At 40.5% G+C, this 17067-nt stretch overlaps 1 protein-coding gene across 2 annotated transcripts in view; it reads left to right on the forward strand.

The window, feature by feature from the left end:
- Positions 1 to 17067, forward strand: part of CTNND2 (catenin delta 2) — a gene marked incomplete at its 5' end in the record, with an annotated part of 876397 nt that overhangs the window by 494517 nt on the left and 364813 nt on the right. For both annotated transcript variants that reach the window (XM_081303245.1, XM_081303246.1), the window contains one exon: positions 13247 to 13441. In XM_081303245.1, coding sequence (XP_081159371.1) covers positions 13247 to 13441 — 195 coding nt within the window. The remainder of the gene's footprint in view (positions 1 to 13246; positions 13442 to 17067) is intronic.

The raw sequence follows: 17067 nt of genomic DNA on the forward strand, positions 1-17067 counted from the left end.
TGAAATCTCAAACACCAAGATAGAAGACCTTTTGATCTCTGAGAGAAGTAAAACAGACCCCACCTGCTCCACAGGTGTTATGTTGGATGGCAGAGATGGCAGAGGAGGTATGACCACGTTTGGGAGGCACTGAGTTGCTTCAAGCAGAAATTTTTATTTGCCTCAGTGTGTGTGTGTGTGTGTATATATATATTTGTTTGTTTTTTTTTTTTTTTTTTGGTTGCTACAACAAAATATCCGAAGCTGGATGCTTCTAAAGAAAGAAATTTATGTACCACACAGAGTTTCGAGCTGAAGGTCTGAGACTAGCAGCTTCATCTCTTTGAGTACAATGTAGCAGATGCCATCATGGTGGGGCACATTAGAGAGGGATCAATCACATGATGAGACAGGAAGCCAGAGTACTCCAAGGGTCGTATTTGCTCTTTTACCATAACTCATTCTCTCAAGAACTCACTTGGGTCCCACAAGAACTACATGAGTCCCTTCTAAGGGCAGCATCCCCAGGGACCTCATTACCTTACATGCTCTCTAGTTCCCGTGGCTTGGAGGTTCCACCATCTCACCATCTCCACACTGGAAACCAAATTTCCAGCATGAACCATCCAAGCCATAACAGTATCCCAGGATTTTTTTTTTAAAGGAGCCATTTGTTTAAAAAAGAATAAATCATCTAAAAGTCCATATAAGCTTTTGTCACAGGTTAAGGGTCCCAAGAGTATGTAAATGATATCTAAGGCATTAGAGACTGAGAGTATGTGAGAAAATTGAAGAGGAGTGGATTAACATGGGGCTAGTTCTGGGACACCAGAAAGGAACCAGATCCCAGGCAGGTTCCTTTTTCATATTTGAGAGATGGACCACGTGGTAAAAACCCCATAGTTCGCTAGTACTGAACTCAGAGAATCTTCTTCTCTTTAGGGCTTAGATGAGAAGCAGTATTCTGTGAACTGCTTTTATGTACAATCCAGAATGACAAAAGCAAACCACAGGAGGTGAATAGAGGGGCACACATAGCCCAGTGTCAACTGGCTGCCAGGACAGTAATGTCATGGCTGGATCCTGAGCACCCAACAATGGAGAAAGCCTGGGTGAAGTTGTGGAGGGTGGTTGGGCTCCTCCCTCCTCTGTGCCTCTGAAGATAATGTCGTAGTGGAGCTGAGGGTAAAGATAGTACATATACATACATGTACGTGTACACATGTGAGTGCACGTGGGCACACACACACTATTGACTAACTAAAATGGATAGGTCTGAAATCTCTAAAGGCTAATCCCAAATAGATCTACATATATTTATTGAGTCGCATACTACTAAAGCACCAACCTTGATAAAAAGAAGAAAGTATTTTAAATTCTCTTATGATCAAAAATATAAGAGCATTTCACCAAGTGGGCAAGTGGACTTCTAGGGGGCAGCTGACCAGCCCTGCCTGTTTCAGAGCTTCCCCCCAGGAGATTTCAGCTAATGCTTTGGTCAGCTATTGTAAAGCTAGCTAGTGGAGGAAACTGTTGCAGCCCAGCAAAACCAAAAGCCATTGTTAGTACAAAATGAAGAGTGGACACAGAGATTCCAGAGTCTCCCTAAAGTTAGTAAAATATTTCTAAGTTTGCAATAGTTAACAGAAAGCATGGCTCCGTGGGTGGTGAGCATCTGTAGGAGAAAATGTGGGCCTCCTCACCTCTGAGTTTCACAGTTCCTTGGAAAGTGGCCTTTTACCACTTTTACCAGCAGAGGGAATCCAAAGAAGACCATTAATAATTTTTACCAAAGAGTAGGGTTAAGAAGGCCCCTCTAATTGCCGCTTGATATGTGGATATCTTCTGAGACTTGATAGTATTGATTTTTCCTTGTTGGTGTTCTGCACGGGCCCAGGGCAGAAAAGTGCCAGGTCATTACAGAGGGGGAGTCTGTGCTGAACTTTGTTATTTATTTATTTATTTATTTATTTTATTAGTTGCTCAAGACAATACAGTGATCTTGACATATCATACATTTGATTCCAACAGGGTATGAATTCTCATTTTCCCACGCGTACAGATTGCAGGATCACATTGGTTATACATCCATGTGTATACATACAGCAATCCTAGTGTCAGTTGTATTCTGCTGCCCTCCCTATCCCCCCACCCCTCCCCGCCTCTCCATCGACTGTGACACTTCTCTCTCTCTCTCTCTTTTTTTCTTCCCTTCCCCCTCACCCCATCATATGTGTATTTTGTGTAACCATGAGGGTCTCCTTCCATCTTCCGTGCAATTCCCCTTCTCCCTCCCATTCCCTCCCACCTCTCTTCCTTATTTCATGATAATCTTCTTCTCATGCTCTTCCTCCCTACTCTGTTTTGAGTCACCTCCCTTCCTGCCTTTCCTAAAGTTTCTGACTTCAGCCTTAGCTCTCTGTGCATAGACTGGCGATGTGGGGGAGAAGCCACAGCCTTAGGAGGTATGCTTTTCTTTCTTTCCTGGCTGATATATAAAAGAAAAGCCAGTGTTTGTTTCTCTTTAGGATCTCTCTCTCTCTCTCTCTCTCTCTCTCTCTCTCTCTCTCTCTCTCTCTCTCTCACACACACACACACACACACACACACACATTCTTTCAGGTCTTAAACTCAGCTAGTTAGAAACAAGTAATGCTAGCCTTCTCCAGTATCACATTTTACATTTCTTAATCTGTTTGAGATGCTATGTCAAAATATCATAAACTGCATAACTTATATGCAATGGTAATTGACAGTTCTGGAGTCCAGAAAGTCCTACATCAAGGTGCTGATAGATTTGATGTTGGTGAGGGCCACTTTCTGGTTTGTAGATGGTGACTTATTTCCATGTCTTCATATGGTTAAAAAATGGCAAAAGGTCTGTCTGGGTCCTTTTTTACATGAGCCCAAATCCCATTCATGAGGGCTCTGCACCCATGATCTAATCACCTTCCAAAGCTCCCCCTACTAAATGCCTTCATGTGGGGGTTAGGTTCCAATGTCGGCCAACATAAAAGTTTGGGGGCAAACACAAACATTTAGACCTCAGTACTCAGTTAACTTACTGTTGTTCATATGGCCACAAACATTCCCCTTCAGGTTGGTAGTCTTCTTACAAACCTGTAACATTTGTTCTGCACTAGAAGAATCAACAGAAATAGACTTTGTGTATTAGAAGGTATCCCTCACATCATGAGAGTTTTATCCCAACTGTTGATTTAGTATGTCTTCCTTGAATACAGACATTATTTAAGAAATGATATGGGAGAATTTAGGTATAGATTAGTTTCATAAATTATGTATAATATTAGGAAACTGATGCTTTAGTGGCTATAACTGGTATTCATATGATGATTTTACATACATAATCTAGTAACTAATTGGATTTTAAACTATGCTTGCACATACACACATATTAAAATTTTTAGGAGGAAAAGAATCAAAAGAAAATTTTAAGCCTTCCTAGAATTTTTCAATAGACAGTGTAATTCTGCTCTTCTCAAATTCTTTTTATGTATGCCAGATTTTATGTAGAACAAAATAATAATAAAATGTTGATACAGAGGAGCTATAAAATATAAATATAGACCCTGACTAATCTATGAAGCAGTATGTCATTTTCTCCTCATAGGTTTTTTTTTGAGAGTTAATGGTGACTTCTGTTCTGAAATTATCACAAGGCCGCTCTGTGGGTGTTGGTGAAACACAGAAAGCTGTAGAGAAATGATATGGAGATAATGCATTGGAAGTTTGCATTTTAGAAGCAAAATGTCTGGTTTTTGAAAGAGAATTTGTGCAGACTGTCTATGATATATCTAAGACAAGCTGAGAGAAAAGGCTGGTGTGTAGAATGCTGAGATGCAAAACATCTTATTTCACATATATTTCAAAACATCTTAATTCACATATATTTCAAAATATTACAAGCTACTTAGGCATGCTGAAGCCTGCTTTCATCTGGTGAAGACCCTCCTCCTGTTCATAAAGTCAGAATTTCATGTGCATTCTTGGGCAGAAGCCATAGCATCAAAAAGAAAACTTAACTCTAGTTCCCCCAGCAGTCAGCACTGTGGAAAGCAGGACAAGAGTCCCCTTTGGAGTCTCAACCTGTTTGTCCTGTTTGTGTATCAATTAAAAAAAAAAAAAAAAAGATGGATGAGGACCACAGTCTTCTGGGTTCTTTCCATGGAAATATCCATGATGACCAATAATAGTGAGGTCTAGAAGCCAGACTCCAGATGCACTGTTCAAATATTGCACTAATGGGTTATTGAGAGGTAGCTGTCAAGAAATAAAATGACACTCATTGAATTTTATCCCCCTTGTTGATATTTTAAAAAAAGGATCTGTATGAGTATGAGACTGGCCATTAAAAATTCTGGGAAGTGACTAATTAATAAAGCACCAAATCATAAGTTTTTTGCATTAATTATGACAATAAGAAAATAGCATTAAGCCAAATACGTGGCTAACTCCATTCAGTGAAGAGACGTGATTTGAAGCAAATTTTAAATACAAGCCCCCTCTCATGTGAAAATTTAACTTTCCCATACTCAACTTCTGTGTGTGCAGATGACCAAATACTATAATTACAAGCCTGAAATAATAGTATTACAATTTGAAATTCATTGCTCCCCACATTTCATTTTGCCCAGTCTCACTGAGAAGGTTTTGAAGTGCCTAGGTAGAGTCTTTCTGGGGGACTTTAAAACGGCTTCAGTCCGAAGCTGTTTTAGAAAGATTCCTAAGCAATCACAGGACACAGAATTGTCCTATTCTGACTCCTGCACACATACCCACTAGAGAACATCAGGAACCCTGGCCCCAGAGCAGATGCTCCTTACAAGCTGAAATCTGTGCAGGACAGAGACCTTTTCCAGAGGCCTATGGAAGAGAAGAGAGGCAGGAAATGTCCTGAGGTCTATGCAGGGCACAGCCTGTGGACTCCCAGGGACTTCCCAGTAGGAGGCTAATTGCAGCACAGGGTATACCATGCTGAAGCAAAACCCATGTCCTCATTGTCCTGCTTTCAAATGTATTGCTACCTTCTTGCACACTTTAGAAATGAAACTTCCAGCTAACAGGCACTCCCTGTAATCTAGGAACAGGCATTTCTGGGGATGCCATGGAGCTCTGGCTTAAGGGGCCTGCTGAGAGACCTGTGCTCCTCAAGATCCTGCATCTTGCCCCAAAACTCCAGCTTTGAAACTGACTGTCCAAGCTAGGTCACTTCTCAGCAGCATCCAGAGAGTGACTGAACTGTTTATTCCCTGGGCCTATCCCTGAAGATCTTGGTTGGGAGTGGACCCCACACATCAAACTCTTTGAAAAGTCCCCAGTGAGTGCTATAGAGATTCTCTCAGGGCGCAGAAGCAGTGAGTTTTCTCCTTATGTGTGGGCACTGCAGCAGTGTTGGCAACATATGTACCTGTTGCCCCAGAAACACTGAGATCACAAGTGTTCCATTCTGAAGTCCATCCTGTGGTTGGAAAGACATGTTTTGCTCCTTAGAATTGACTCTTGCCCCAGATGGCCTACTTCAGAAGTCCTTCGTAGGCCTCTGTTGTGACCTGACCACCTAGAGGCAAGTCTTTCTATAGCAGCCCCAGGATGCTCACATGTCCTCATGGGCACACAGCATGTGCATACTGAACCTGGAATGTCGGCTACCTGCCAGGCCTCACCTGCATGGCCAGTATTCAGCTGCACCCTTGGTCTGCCTTTGCTGAGGCTTCTTTTGTCCCCTCCATAAAGCAGGGCATTGTGGCATTAATATGTCTGCTTCCAGGGCTGCAGATGGGTGTCAAAATTGATGTCCTCTAGCAACCAGATACATATGTACAGCTGGACCTGGAGTTGCTGGCTTCCAAACCTGACCAGCAGCACCAGCTTCACCTGAGAGCTCTTTAGAAATGCACCACTTTGGGCCATGCCTCAAACCTATGGAGTCAGAGCCTGAACTCCAATCAGGACATTCCTATGCACGTGGCAATTTGAGAAACACTGACATGCATGACTACTACATTTGGAGGTACTCTACCTGACCTGAGATGTGAAAGCAAAAACAGTTACAGGAGCAGGTGCCACACCACCGACCCCATGGGTTTCACCATGTGGATAGAGTCTTAGACAAATAGCGTCCACAGCACTTCATTGAGTCAGAGCTGGGTGTGAGCTATGGCTTAGTACCATCCACTGCATGGTAGGTGAGGAAGCAATGCAGCATTTGGCTAGAAGTGAGAATGGAAAAGGCGCACCTATGAATACAAAGAGGTAAAACCCACATTCCTTGTTATATCCCATTGCCACTGTCTCCTTCTTTTCCAAATACCTGCCTGTCACAAAAAGAATCTAACAAAAGTAGACTGTTTTCTTAAAAGCTTGGGAAGAAATGCTTGTGGTTACAAGAACAAGGAGCATATGTCTGTACGGGGGATGGAATGCCAGGATCACAGTAAATGCCATATCCTACCCGTGATTTAGCCATTACGTATTCTCCCTCAAATTATTTGAATCACATTAGATTATAGTATTCACTTAGTAGAAGGGGCAATGAGATTTAATAATTACAATAAATCATATTGGAGACCTCATGGAGAAAATCACAGGAACAAATTAATCCTCTGTGTTTTGTATACTGCCGGAGACTACATGACTATTCAAGCTTTTAGTGATAGCAAAGCTGTACTGTTCGTATAATATATGAAAATCTGGGATTTGGGAAACAGATCAAACAGGAGAGCATTTTTTCTATCTAAACACTGAATTGTCATAGAATTATTTTGTGTCATCACAGTGAACTCACTAGGCTACAGTGTTTTATTGAATGCACATGAATTAATATGTTCCTAACATCAGTCTGAAATATGACTCTTATTCTATATTGGTAAAGTTCCCACATGATCTCCCATTTATAATAACATGAAAACTCATATCAAATGAATTAGTGCTCATGTGCTAATGAAATTCAGCTAATGAACTTGACCTGGGAGATATGGGGAAATATTTTGGAGTCCTTTAAATACTAAATTTGGTTTGTGAATTCCTAGTCTTCAAGTAAGAAGTGGATATTAGAATTTTGATTCAAGTCAAAAGCAAAAATCAATAATAAAACAAGTAAATCATAGTGTACAGAGTTCAGAAGGAAGGGTGTAATGGACTCACGGACTTTTGTATATTCCCAAAATAGCACTGTGAAGTATAGCTTTCTCAATGCACTTTCTTTTGAGGCAAGTTGTTATGATGAGGTATTTCTCTGGTCCAGGATGAAATATTTGCGTCTTTCATCAATTTATCTAGTACATGCTTATAAGATGGTAACACTAACCAATATTTTTAAAAATGTTTATAGGCTGGTAAAACTCCCCCCCCCCCCCGGAATATAATGGTAACAGACATCAAGCCAAACTGTTTAAAGAAGTTCAAAGTCCACAAAATAACTATTTCAAAGCCATCATCTATCACAGAGGCTAAGTATCTGCACAGGACATGCTGCCTGGCCAGAGTACTTAATGATGGTGACAGAATGGCAGAAAACATACCCCTCAAGTCCGGAGCCCAGCAGAGGCAGACCTGCCATGGAGATGTATGAGGAGAAAATCAACTTTAATGCCAGGCTCTCCCCCTCTTCATAAAAGTTCTCTTTTACCCTTCACACATTTACTTCCATCAATAACTATTGATGCATGAACTGATTGCACAATTTTTTAAAAGCCTGGACTCCTAGATTCTACTTTGGACTTCCTTTCATAGCACAGGAATTGATAACTTTTTCTTCTGAAGATAGTTCTTTATCTCAGAAATGAAAAGACTCCTCTCTGCTACCTGTTCATATGCACATGGCCAGCTGGCTGCCTCCCAAGTGCTACAATGTCATTTCCCTCTTTTTCTACTTCTATTTCTTTGCAAATGAGCATTTGAAACTGAATGGCAAATTTGAAGAGACCAGTTTAATGATAAGGACATTCTTAACCACCTTAATATATATATTTTAAAATGAAAACATGCAAAACTATGTTTCTTTGGAGAAGCAGGTGAATTTGCATTAAAGCAGAATTAGACATCATAGAGTATAGAAATACAAGAATATAAGTGGGTCCCTATGAAAAACTGAATGGACCTGTAACTGGCATAAGATGGTAGAATTGATATTGTTTGAATAAAGTAAGAAACGATAAATTGAGGATTTTTGTTTGTTTGTTTTTCTTCCAGCCTGTTTCTTCTTCTCTGCTTTATTTGAGGCAGGGAAGCTCATGGTGTGACCCCTGATCCCTGCATTAGAATCAGAAGGCTTAGGGGTGTTCATTAAAATTTGCACTGTTGCAGTCCAATCAGATTGACCCAATCAGAATCCTTTGGAGGTTGAATCCAGAAATCTACATTTTCAACAGTTCCCAGTTGATCATTTGAAGACTCAGTGAACACTTAAGAAATAATCATAGTCTAAGAAATTAAAATTCTAATTAAGAAAGTAGTTAGAGCTAAAACTTGGGCAGCTCTCACAATTTTGTTATGTGCAACCTACCACTGAATGTTTCAGATTCTTTTGATAAAATAAAAATATATGGTTGCTGTGTTGTGAAATTTTGAGTTTAAAAGAAATGTGTCTCAGCAGTTTGGGAGGCTGAGGCAGGAGGACTGTGTATTCGAAGCCAGTCTCAGCAACTTAGTGAGACTGTAAGCAACCTAGTGACACCTTGTCTCAAAATCATTTTTTTTAAAGGGCTAGGGATGTAGTTCAATTGTTAAGTACCCCTGGGTGGGGATGTGGCATAATGGTAAAGGAACCCTGGTTTCAATCTCAGTGCCGAGAGAGAGAGGCTGCCCAGGGCACTCAGTATATGTGTTGACTGAAGGAAGGAATAGATCAGTATGGATTAACTGGCACATATAAACAATTGCACATAAAATCTAGCTCATAGAAATGTAGTTGCAAATAATTCCAAAAGTAATAAATGTTACATCTTTTTGTTCAACTGTAAGCACAGCTTGTTGGATTCTGACTCGGTGAAAACACAGTGTGAAAGATTGGCAGCCTAGGCAGTGAGCCAGGCTTCAGATTGTCCTACACGTCTGTTGCTGGCTTCTGACTTAATTAGCAAGTATTTATTTTCACTAATGTGAAGGTTTCATTTATGTCATATTTCTTCCTAAAAAGAATTTTACCTTTCCGTGGTCATTTTAGTATTTTCTCTCCTTTTGGACTTCCCTGCATTCTTTGCAATTATCCATTAGAAATCAACAGAATTTTTTCTTCAAAGAAAAATGATAAGATTTACGGTTTGCAATAATATTTAACAAAATTATCAGAAAAATCTTTGACATTTAGAATATTTCAAAATTAAATCTTTAGGTTGTTTTTGAATTTGAATGGTTTATGTTAAGAAGTATTTGATTTTTTTTTCCAAATCAAAAGATACGTATGCATGAGCTGACAACATTTCTTGAGGCTAAGATTAAATGGCACGAGAACTCCTGATTTCTTGTGTTGCTTTATCAGTGGCACAACACTTTCGTATATGAGCTCCCTTGTCTCAATCCTCCAAAAATCCTAGGCTTACAGATGCATATATTATTATCTCTGTTTCACACTTGAGTAAACTTAGCATCAAAGGATTTTGGTTATTTGCCTTGGTTCACCCTGCTGATTAGAGACACATGAGGGGCAAACTTTGTGTCTCCTTATTTCAAGTTCTTTGAGCAACACTGGTGCAAAAATAACAGCAATAAAATTAGAAAGTGCCTTAGTCTTTCTGTTTACTTTGAAGTTTTGAACATTATACGTCAATGCCCAGAGCCGTCTCTCATGTAGAAAACTTGGTGGTGAGACATGATGTCAAGTTTCCATGCAGGAATTGTAGGTGGAGATGGCAGCCATGGCCTACTGGTGCCAATGTGGACACAGGGACAGCTGTTTGTTTCAGTCTGTCCAGCTCTTTGAGCCCCTGAAGTTCCTCCCACCCTCCTTCCATGGGACTGAACCTTTTCCTCTTTCCTCCCACACCCGGATCACAGCTGAGTGGCCGGGAGCCATTCCAGCACCCATCACAGTGGAGAAAAGGCTCTGAGGTCCCAAGACAAATGGTAGACCTGATAGAGCAACTGCCTCTGACCCAATCCAAGGTCAGCTTGCATATCCTCCTCCAGAGCATCTTAGGCCTGCAGGAGCTATGGGTGCACCATGCACACATGGGCAGATTCTGAACACTCTTCAGGCTTCCGGCATCACAGTCTCTCTTGAGCTGGAGGCTGAGTGTTGACGTTTCAGACATGCATCTTCAAAGCCCTTTCAAAATTACATTGTTCATGAAAATTGCCAGTGCCTGAATTCTCTAGCCACTAACTTTGTCATATGAGGAGAAGAAATAGGAAGAATAGAAACATGTGATAAAATTGAAGTATCAGTGCTAGAACTGTTGCAGAAATTGGTCATGAAATGTTATATGGACACAGATATTATTCTTGCAGGATGTATATCTTCAAGGTCAGGGGAGGCTGTCAGTACCATTGGTCTGGTTTTCTCTTTTGCTTATCCATGTTTTGATTATATTTTTCTATTCTGCAGTTCTGAGTGCTCAACGTGGTCAAGGTCAAGTTCCCAGAATTGTTCTCTACTAACATAATAGATGAGAACATTTGGCCTTGATGTCTATGACATTTTGGACCAAATCAGAATTTCTTCAGCAATTTTCTTCTTATGATAGTATAGTATATGGTACTTTAGACTCACTGTTAAATAGGCCATAATGCTGATGGAAAATTCCCACTAAAAAAAAAAAAAAAGTACATTTTCTTTGAATTAGCAGATACATCTTTGTGAAATTTTGGTGCATATTCCCGAAAGTTGTTATGTGATATTCTTTCTCTCAAAATTGCCCAAAGTCCAATAGATCTTGTGAGTATGGATCCCCTGATACATTCTTCTTAAACAAGGGTAGTAGAACACATGAATTCTAGCAGAGGCACTTTTAAACTTTGATTCCTTGCCTCTCTTCCTTCCCCTAATTCTTTATGTCTCTCTTATAGCTTATAACTGTGCCCATCCACAGATATTGAAATCCGATCACAATGGATCAACAGTATAAACAATGCTCCTTTTAAAAATGCCTTATCTCCTTCCATGTTCTGCATGATGCTTAAATGTCCAACTGTATTTTACACAAGTATTTTTGCAGGAAAACACTATGAGCTTATAGTTTCACCAGCAGCATGATAATAGGAGAAAAATATATGGCACACTATTCAAATCCTCAATAATTTTATGATCATCAACATCAGCACATTGAAATTATATCCACAGAGGTAGACTTTACCTCTTGCTTAGGACCCCATGATTGATGGATGGTACAAATAAGAAGTTCCTTATGCCAAGAGGATCCTCATATATGCCCTATGTCACCACTTAGAGGTTCAAGCAATTCCTCTGGTGGTTCAATATGAGGTGTTTTTTGAGACTGAGAACGAGGGAATGGTGATAAAGTTAGCACTCTACCAATGATGGCTAACTTCTATTTAACTATAGATTTGGATATAATTATTACTTCCTTGTTTCTACACTTTTGAATCCTTAGCGATGCTATCTGAATCTTCAGGAGTTAAGAATTGTCAGCTGAAACTCAAGGTGTGTTGTACTTAAATATATTCCTGGAAAATCTGAGCTGGAGATAATATTGAGTGCAGTGTTGGCATTTGACAAATCAGATGCAATGAACCTAATTATGCAAAACAATTATTTCCAATCCATCATTCATCTCAACACTATCTAAATCAGACATTATTTAATTACTGCAAAGGGAAAGGTAAGGATCTTGCCTGCCCTACTTCTTCTTTCCTTTCCTCAAAGCAAGCAGTGCTTTTTATTAATACTGCATTCAAAGCATTCTCCACATTGCCCCCTCATCCGGAAATGTTGTTTTCTGTTTATTTAAATTCAGAGCAGCATGTGCTAAATATATCAGTAAAACATTTATCTGTCAGCAATTTCGACACTTTTGAATGGCTTTTTTCTTCAAATACACTAGATGAGAATATTCAAATTCTTTGGTCATATGTTCCTAAAGAAGCGACCTTATCTTTGAGCATTTGAAGATTTTAGCTTGTTGGTGTCCTCTGGGAACGGCCTGGACAAGTAGAAGGGACATAGAACTATCCAGAGACTCTGTCAAAGTCAAGGAGTTCCAACCCACATGTACTTTAGACTGCAGTGGAGAGCTCTAAATTTGGCCTATAGAAGTGACAGCTGGCAGTTGAATTCCAATGTGCCAAGTGGGTACCCATTGGGGGGATTTCACTGAAGGGTCCTTCTCAAGCCAGCTGTAGTCTCCTTTGTTCTGTTGTTGTCATGGATAGACCATGTCTCTCTTTGCTCCCCAGGTCCATCTCAGGCCCCAGTTCCCCTGACATTTCTCCTCTAATATTGGCTCTCGGCATCTGTTGGCTCAGCTCAGGGTGTGCAGAGGCTTCCTTCCCTAAGAAACATCTGCCAGATTCCCTGGTCTACAATATTGCTTCAAAACAGCATTTTCCCCATAACATGCAATCAAGTGTCATAAATAAGAGCTCACAAATGATAAAGAGACAAATGATTTGTGGCCTCAATTTATAAATAAACCAGTCAATGACAATCATATATATGTTTTTTTTTTTTTTTGGCTAAACATAAATACATCAGTTTGGAGAATCAAGAATAAAAGAAAATGTAACTCAGAAACCTTTTTCTTTAATGTCTACTTCTCTCAGGGTCTCAGGCTGCTGTCAGCCCAGACATTTTTGACTCCTTCATTGTCTTGGGAAACACTGATGATGGGAACAAATTCCTGTCTACTTCTTAGGGGAAGCATCAAGGTGGTTTTGCCTTTGTGGCTCCTTCATTTCCTCTTCACTTATGATATTTCTGTTGTATAATTAGGGTATGAGGACTGTGGGTAATAAGAGGTTTTTAGAATCCACTGCTTGCCTGATTCCTTTGGTGAAGAATCCAGTTACATTCATCAGGCTGTGAGAAAACTGATGTTTCCCCATTTTTGTTCAGTGTGGACTTATCTCAGAAACATTATCGTCCTCAGAGTGATCAGCTCTGGGAGCAAATCAAGGCCGCTGAATGGCGCGATAAGCTTATCAGCTTGAGGGGTTGCTGCCATTTTATGGTATTCGTTTGGTTTTCTGAAGATTGCAATCATTCTGTCTCTCCCCAAATTCAAATATTCTTGGATAGAACTCGGTGTGAATATTGGCTGAGCTTTAATGTGCCCCTGTTAATTTATTTCAGCTGGGTCCCGAGCCTCATACAGCAGCCAGCATGGGCACCTGGGCCCTGAGCTGCGGGCCCTGCAATCCCCAGAACACCACATAGACCCCATCTACGAAGACCGCGTCTATCAGAAGCCCCCTATGAGGAGTCTCAGCCAGAGCCAGGGGGACCCTCTGCCGCCAGCACACACCGGCACCTACCGCACGAGCACAGGTGTGTATTCAGGACCCTACTGCCAGTCAACAGGGGGTGGGATTCCTTGGGAGCTTAAACATTGCCCCCAATGAAACGTGTGCATGTGTGCGTGCATGTGTGCCTGTGTACCTGCTCCCCACCAGCATTGTCACCTGCCCCTACCAGCAATGTCTGAGGTAATGAGGGTATAAACAGAATGTGACTTCAGTTTAGCGAACAGTATATACTATGAATGACGGAAGTACAATGGGGATTGGAAGCCTAATTTGTCAAGCAGGAAAATTGAAAGAAGCAGTACTGATGTTTCATACCTCCTTATTAATTTACCTAATGAACATAAGTACTCCAAGAAAACATAGCCATTACAGAGAACATAAAATGCAAATGCCTGATGATCATAAGTGTTTTTTAATGGCGTCATCTACTGATTTGGCAAGCTTGGGGGAAAAATATTTACTAAAAATGTAGCATATTTTGAAAGGCACACTTGTATTTTGTTTCATACACATGATAAGTTGAATCACATGAAATTATTGTTTGAAGGTCTGATGCTGGCAGTTGCGTGTGATTCAATCAACTCTATAGCTCTCCTGGATTCGATCTGTTTTGAATTGTACAAAGTCATAGGCCACAGGAAGAAAGACAAGGTTTCCTAGAGTATATGGCTATTTAGAAAACAATTGATCTAATGTCATGATTACTGTGCTAGAGGACAGCCAAGGGGATGTTGCTGGTCTGCAGAACTGTAGCTCTGTCCTTTCCTCTGCAGTCCCCAGTGCTAACAGTAGCTGAGGATCTGGTCCAAAACTTGGCAAACAGATCTGGGTAGCCTCAGAGTTTTGTAATGTCTGGTGGCCACTAACTACAGTGTAGCAATTTTGTTAAACTCCATTATGATACTAAATTACACGTTTTGAAATCAAGACCAGCTAAGCTACTTTTATCTTTGATTATTGATATTTACATTACAGTGTTTCACTGTCTCATAGGAAGAAAGGCGCCAAACACTCTTTATTTTGTTTCTGACATCGTAAATGCTGCCCCATGTTAATAATACATATCTTGGTATAGATGAAAAAGAATACCCATTTATTCTTCTGTCAGATTTCTGTCTCCTTCAGCCTGCTAGGTCTACTCCTGTCTGGAGTTGGACTACTTGAACATTTAATTTTTGCATATAATCAACTAAGGTAATCTTATTTCTGTGTACTTCTTGTCAAGGAGAAGTAACAATTTCAGTGACATTCAGTACCTAATTTGAATAAAAACTGATGGCAAGAGAGATTTATTAATTCTCTGTTGCATATGCGTTCGCTGTTAGAATTATCTCTTGTTAATCAACTTCTAGAGGTTTCATGAAAAATCCACTACCATAATAAAAAAAAAAGCTTAATTAATCTATATCACATTGAAGACAGTATAAGGCTCACACTTTATGAAAACAAACAAAATGAAACTGTAGTGTTTTTCTCTAAGCCTGGAGTCCGTAAATGGTGGCCTGGGGGCCAGATTCAGCTCACCACCTGGTTTAGCAGCACTCAAAAGAGTTAAAGAATGACTACTCTGTGTTTAAATGGTTGGAAAAGATCAGAAGGTGAATGATGACTTGTAATATGTGCAGATGGCATAAGAGTCCCATTTCAGTGTCCATGAATAAAGCACAGACTGCAGTCCCACCCTTGCGCCTGTGTATCCCTGTGGCCAGTCTGGCTCCAAGTGACAAGAGTTAAGAGGCTGTGAGGAGACTTTGGGATGGCAAAACCAAGAGTAAAGAGCATTTACGCTCTGGCCCTTTGCAGGGGGACTTTGTTGACCCCTGCTGTATGCCATCAACAGAGAGCTTTCTGAGTGAACCATGTTCTTCTCCTCTCCCGCCTCTGAGAGCAGGTGACAGTGACCTCCAAATACTTCCAGGGGAAGACCTGTGTGCCCCAGGGCTTAGCCAGTAATAATCATGGCAGAGATCCACCAAGGTTGTGACATCCAGATGTCTGAGGCCACATGCCAGCCTGCACCTTTGAACTGGAGACCTTCCTTGAATTTTAAGGAAATCTGGTGGTTTACACAATACTATGAAGTGCATAGATGGTCTTTAGGGAACACACGTGGAGGAGGAGAAGCTACCTCATTCAAACTCTTAAAGTGTGAAGCCACAAGCTCTTTCCTCTGTACCTGCCCAGGTTGCCCCTTGTCCACACCTGAGCTATTTCATATTCTCACATTTTTCTGAATCCAGAAGTCATCTCTATCAGAGCCTGCATATTTGAGAAACTTTATATATATATATATATATATATATATATATATATATATATATATATATATATATCCATACTGTATAATATATATCCATACTGTATATATCCATACTGTATAATTTTAAAGTCTATCTAGCATAACATATACCTAAAATTAATATTAAAAAGTAGAAATTAAAAATAATGAAATAACGATAAAATAGCTATAATGAGAAATTCTAAGGTAGCTTTCCCACATCTAGTGGACTATCCTTCATATGCCCTGTGCTACTTGCCTAATGCTGGAGACCACTGGGGCAGACCTTAAAGAGGCTCCCAGGGATGGGGAGAGGCTGATCCCATGGGAGAACTGGACAGGTCCTCATAAGGCTTGTTAGACCTGAGTGCTCAGGACCACTGGCTCTTAGCTTGGATTGGTAATGGAGTGACCGGAGCAATGAGTCTTACCTTTCTGCTCCCAAGTCCTGGGCCATCATCTAGAGTCCCTTTGGTTGGATCCCTAAAGCATTTCAGACAATGCCTTAGAGTGGGCTGAGGAGGTGGAAAGCCAGTTGCTTCCCATCAGTGAGTCCACTGTTAGGAATGAAGACAGGTGTAAGATGCTTCCACACTTAACACCTGATGAGTTGGGATATAGACTCAAGCATGAGAAAGAGAATGAGGTTATTCACACTCTGGCTACTTTCAGGAATATTCTAGTTGCTCTGAACATATTTACTAATCCCCAGAACAATGCTAGAACAGAATTGGTATTATGATGCTCACTTTATAGACGAGAAAACTGAGGCACAGAGGTGTTGAGTGATCTGACCAAGATTGCACAGGTTGTGTGGAGCCAGCTTTTAAACCTTTGCTCCCAGACAGTCTTGCCCAAAATCCTGGCCTTGGGAAAAACTTCATTTGTAAATATCATCATTTAAAAACATTCAACTTCACAGATGAAAACATATGTATATTCAACAGATCTCATTTGGTTGAGAAGAACTGTTGAAGACACATTGTATACTAGGTGCTCCGTCACAGTCAAAGAAGCTCAGAATCTCTTCCTTCCTTGAGCATGTTTCATTCAGTTTCAGAGAAGGAACATGAAAAATTAACAGGTAGTGGATGGTAAATCTTAAAGGATAAATGAATATCCCAGATAAAATCAAAGGCAAAGTATTAATAAAAACACTGAACAGCATATTCTGAGTCTTTGCTTTTGTGCTGGATGACATACAACTCAAGACGAGACTGTGCTATACACAAATTGAAGGATCTCGTTGCCCTAGTCTTATGCTCATGCCTCCTAAAGATGGCCATCCTGCTCACAGGGAGAGCCTGGCAGTGGGCAGGTGTGTGTTTCTTCTGTCCACCTGCTGTTGTCCAGCGCTGCAGCTGCACTCT

This window comes from Spermophilus citellus (genome assembly GCF_964194105.1).
Source record: "Spermophilus citellus genome assembly, chromosome: 1".
In the NCBI taxonomy this organism is placed as follows: domain Eukaryota; kingdom Metazoa; phylum Chordata; class Mammalia; order Rodentia; family Sciuridae; genus Spermophilus; species Spermophilus citellus.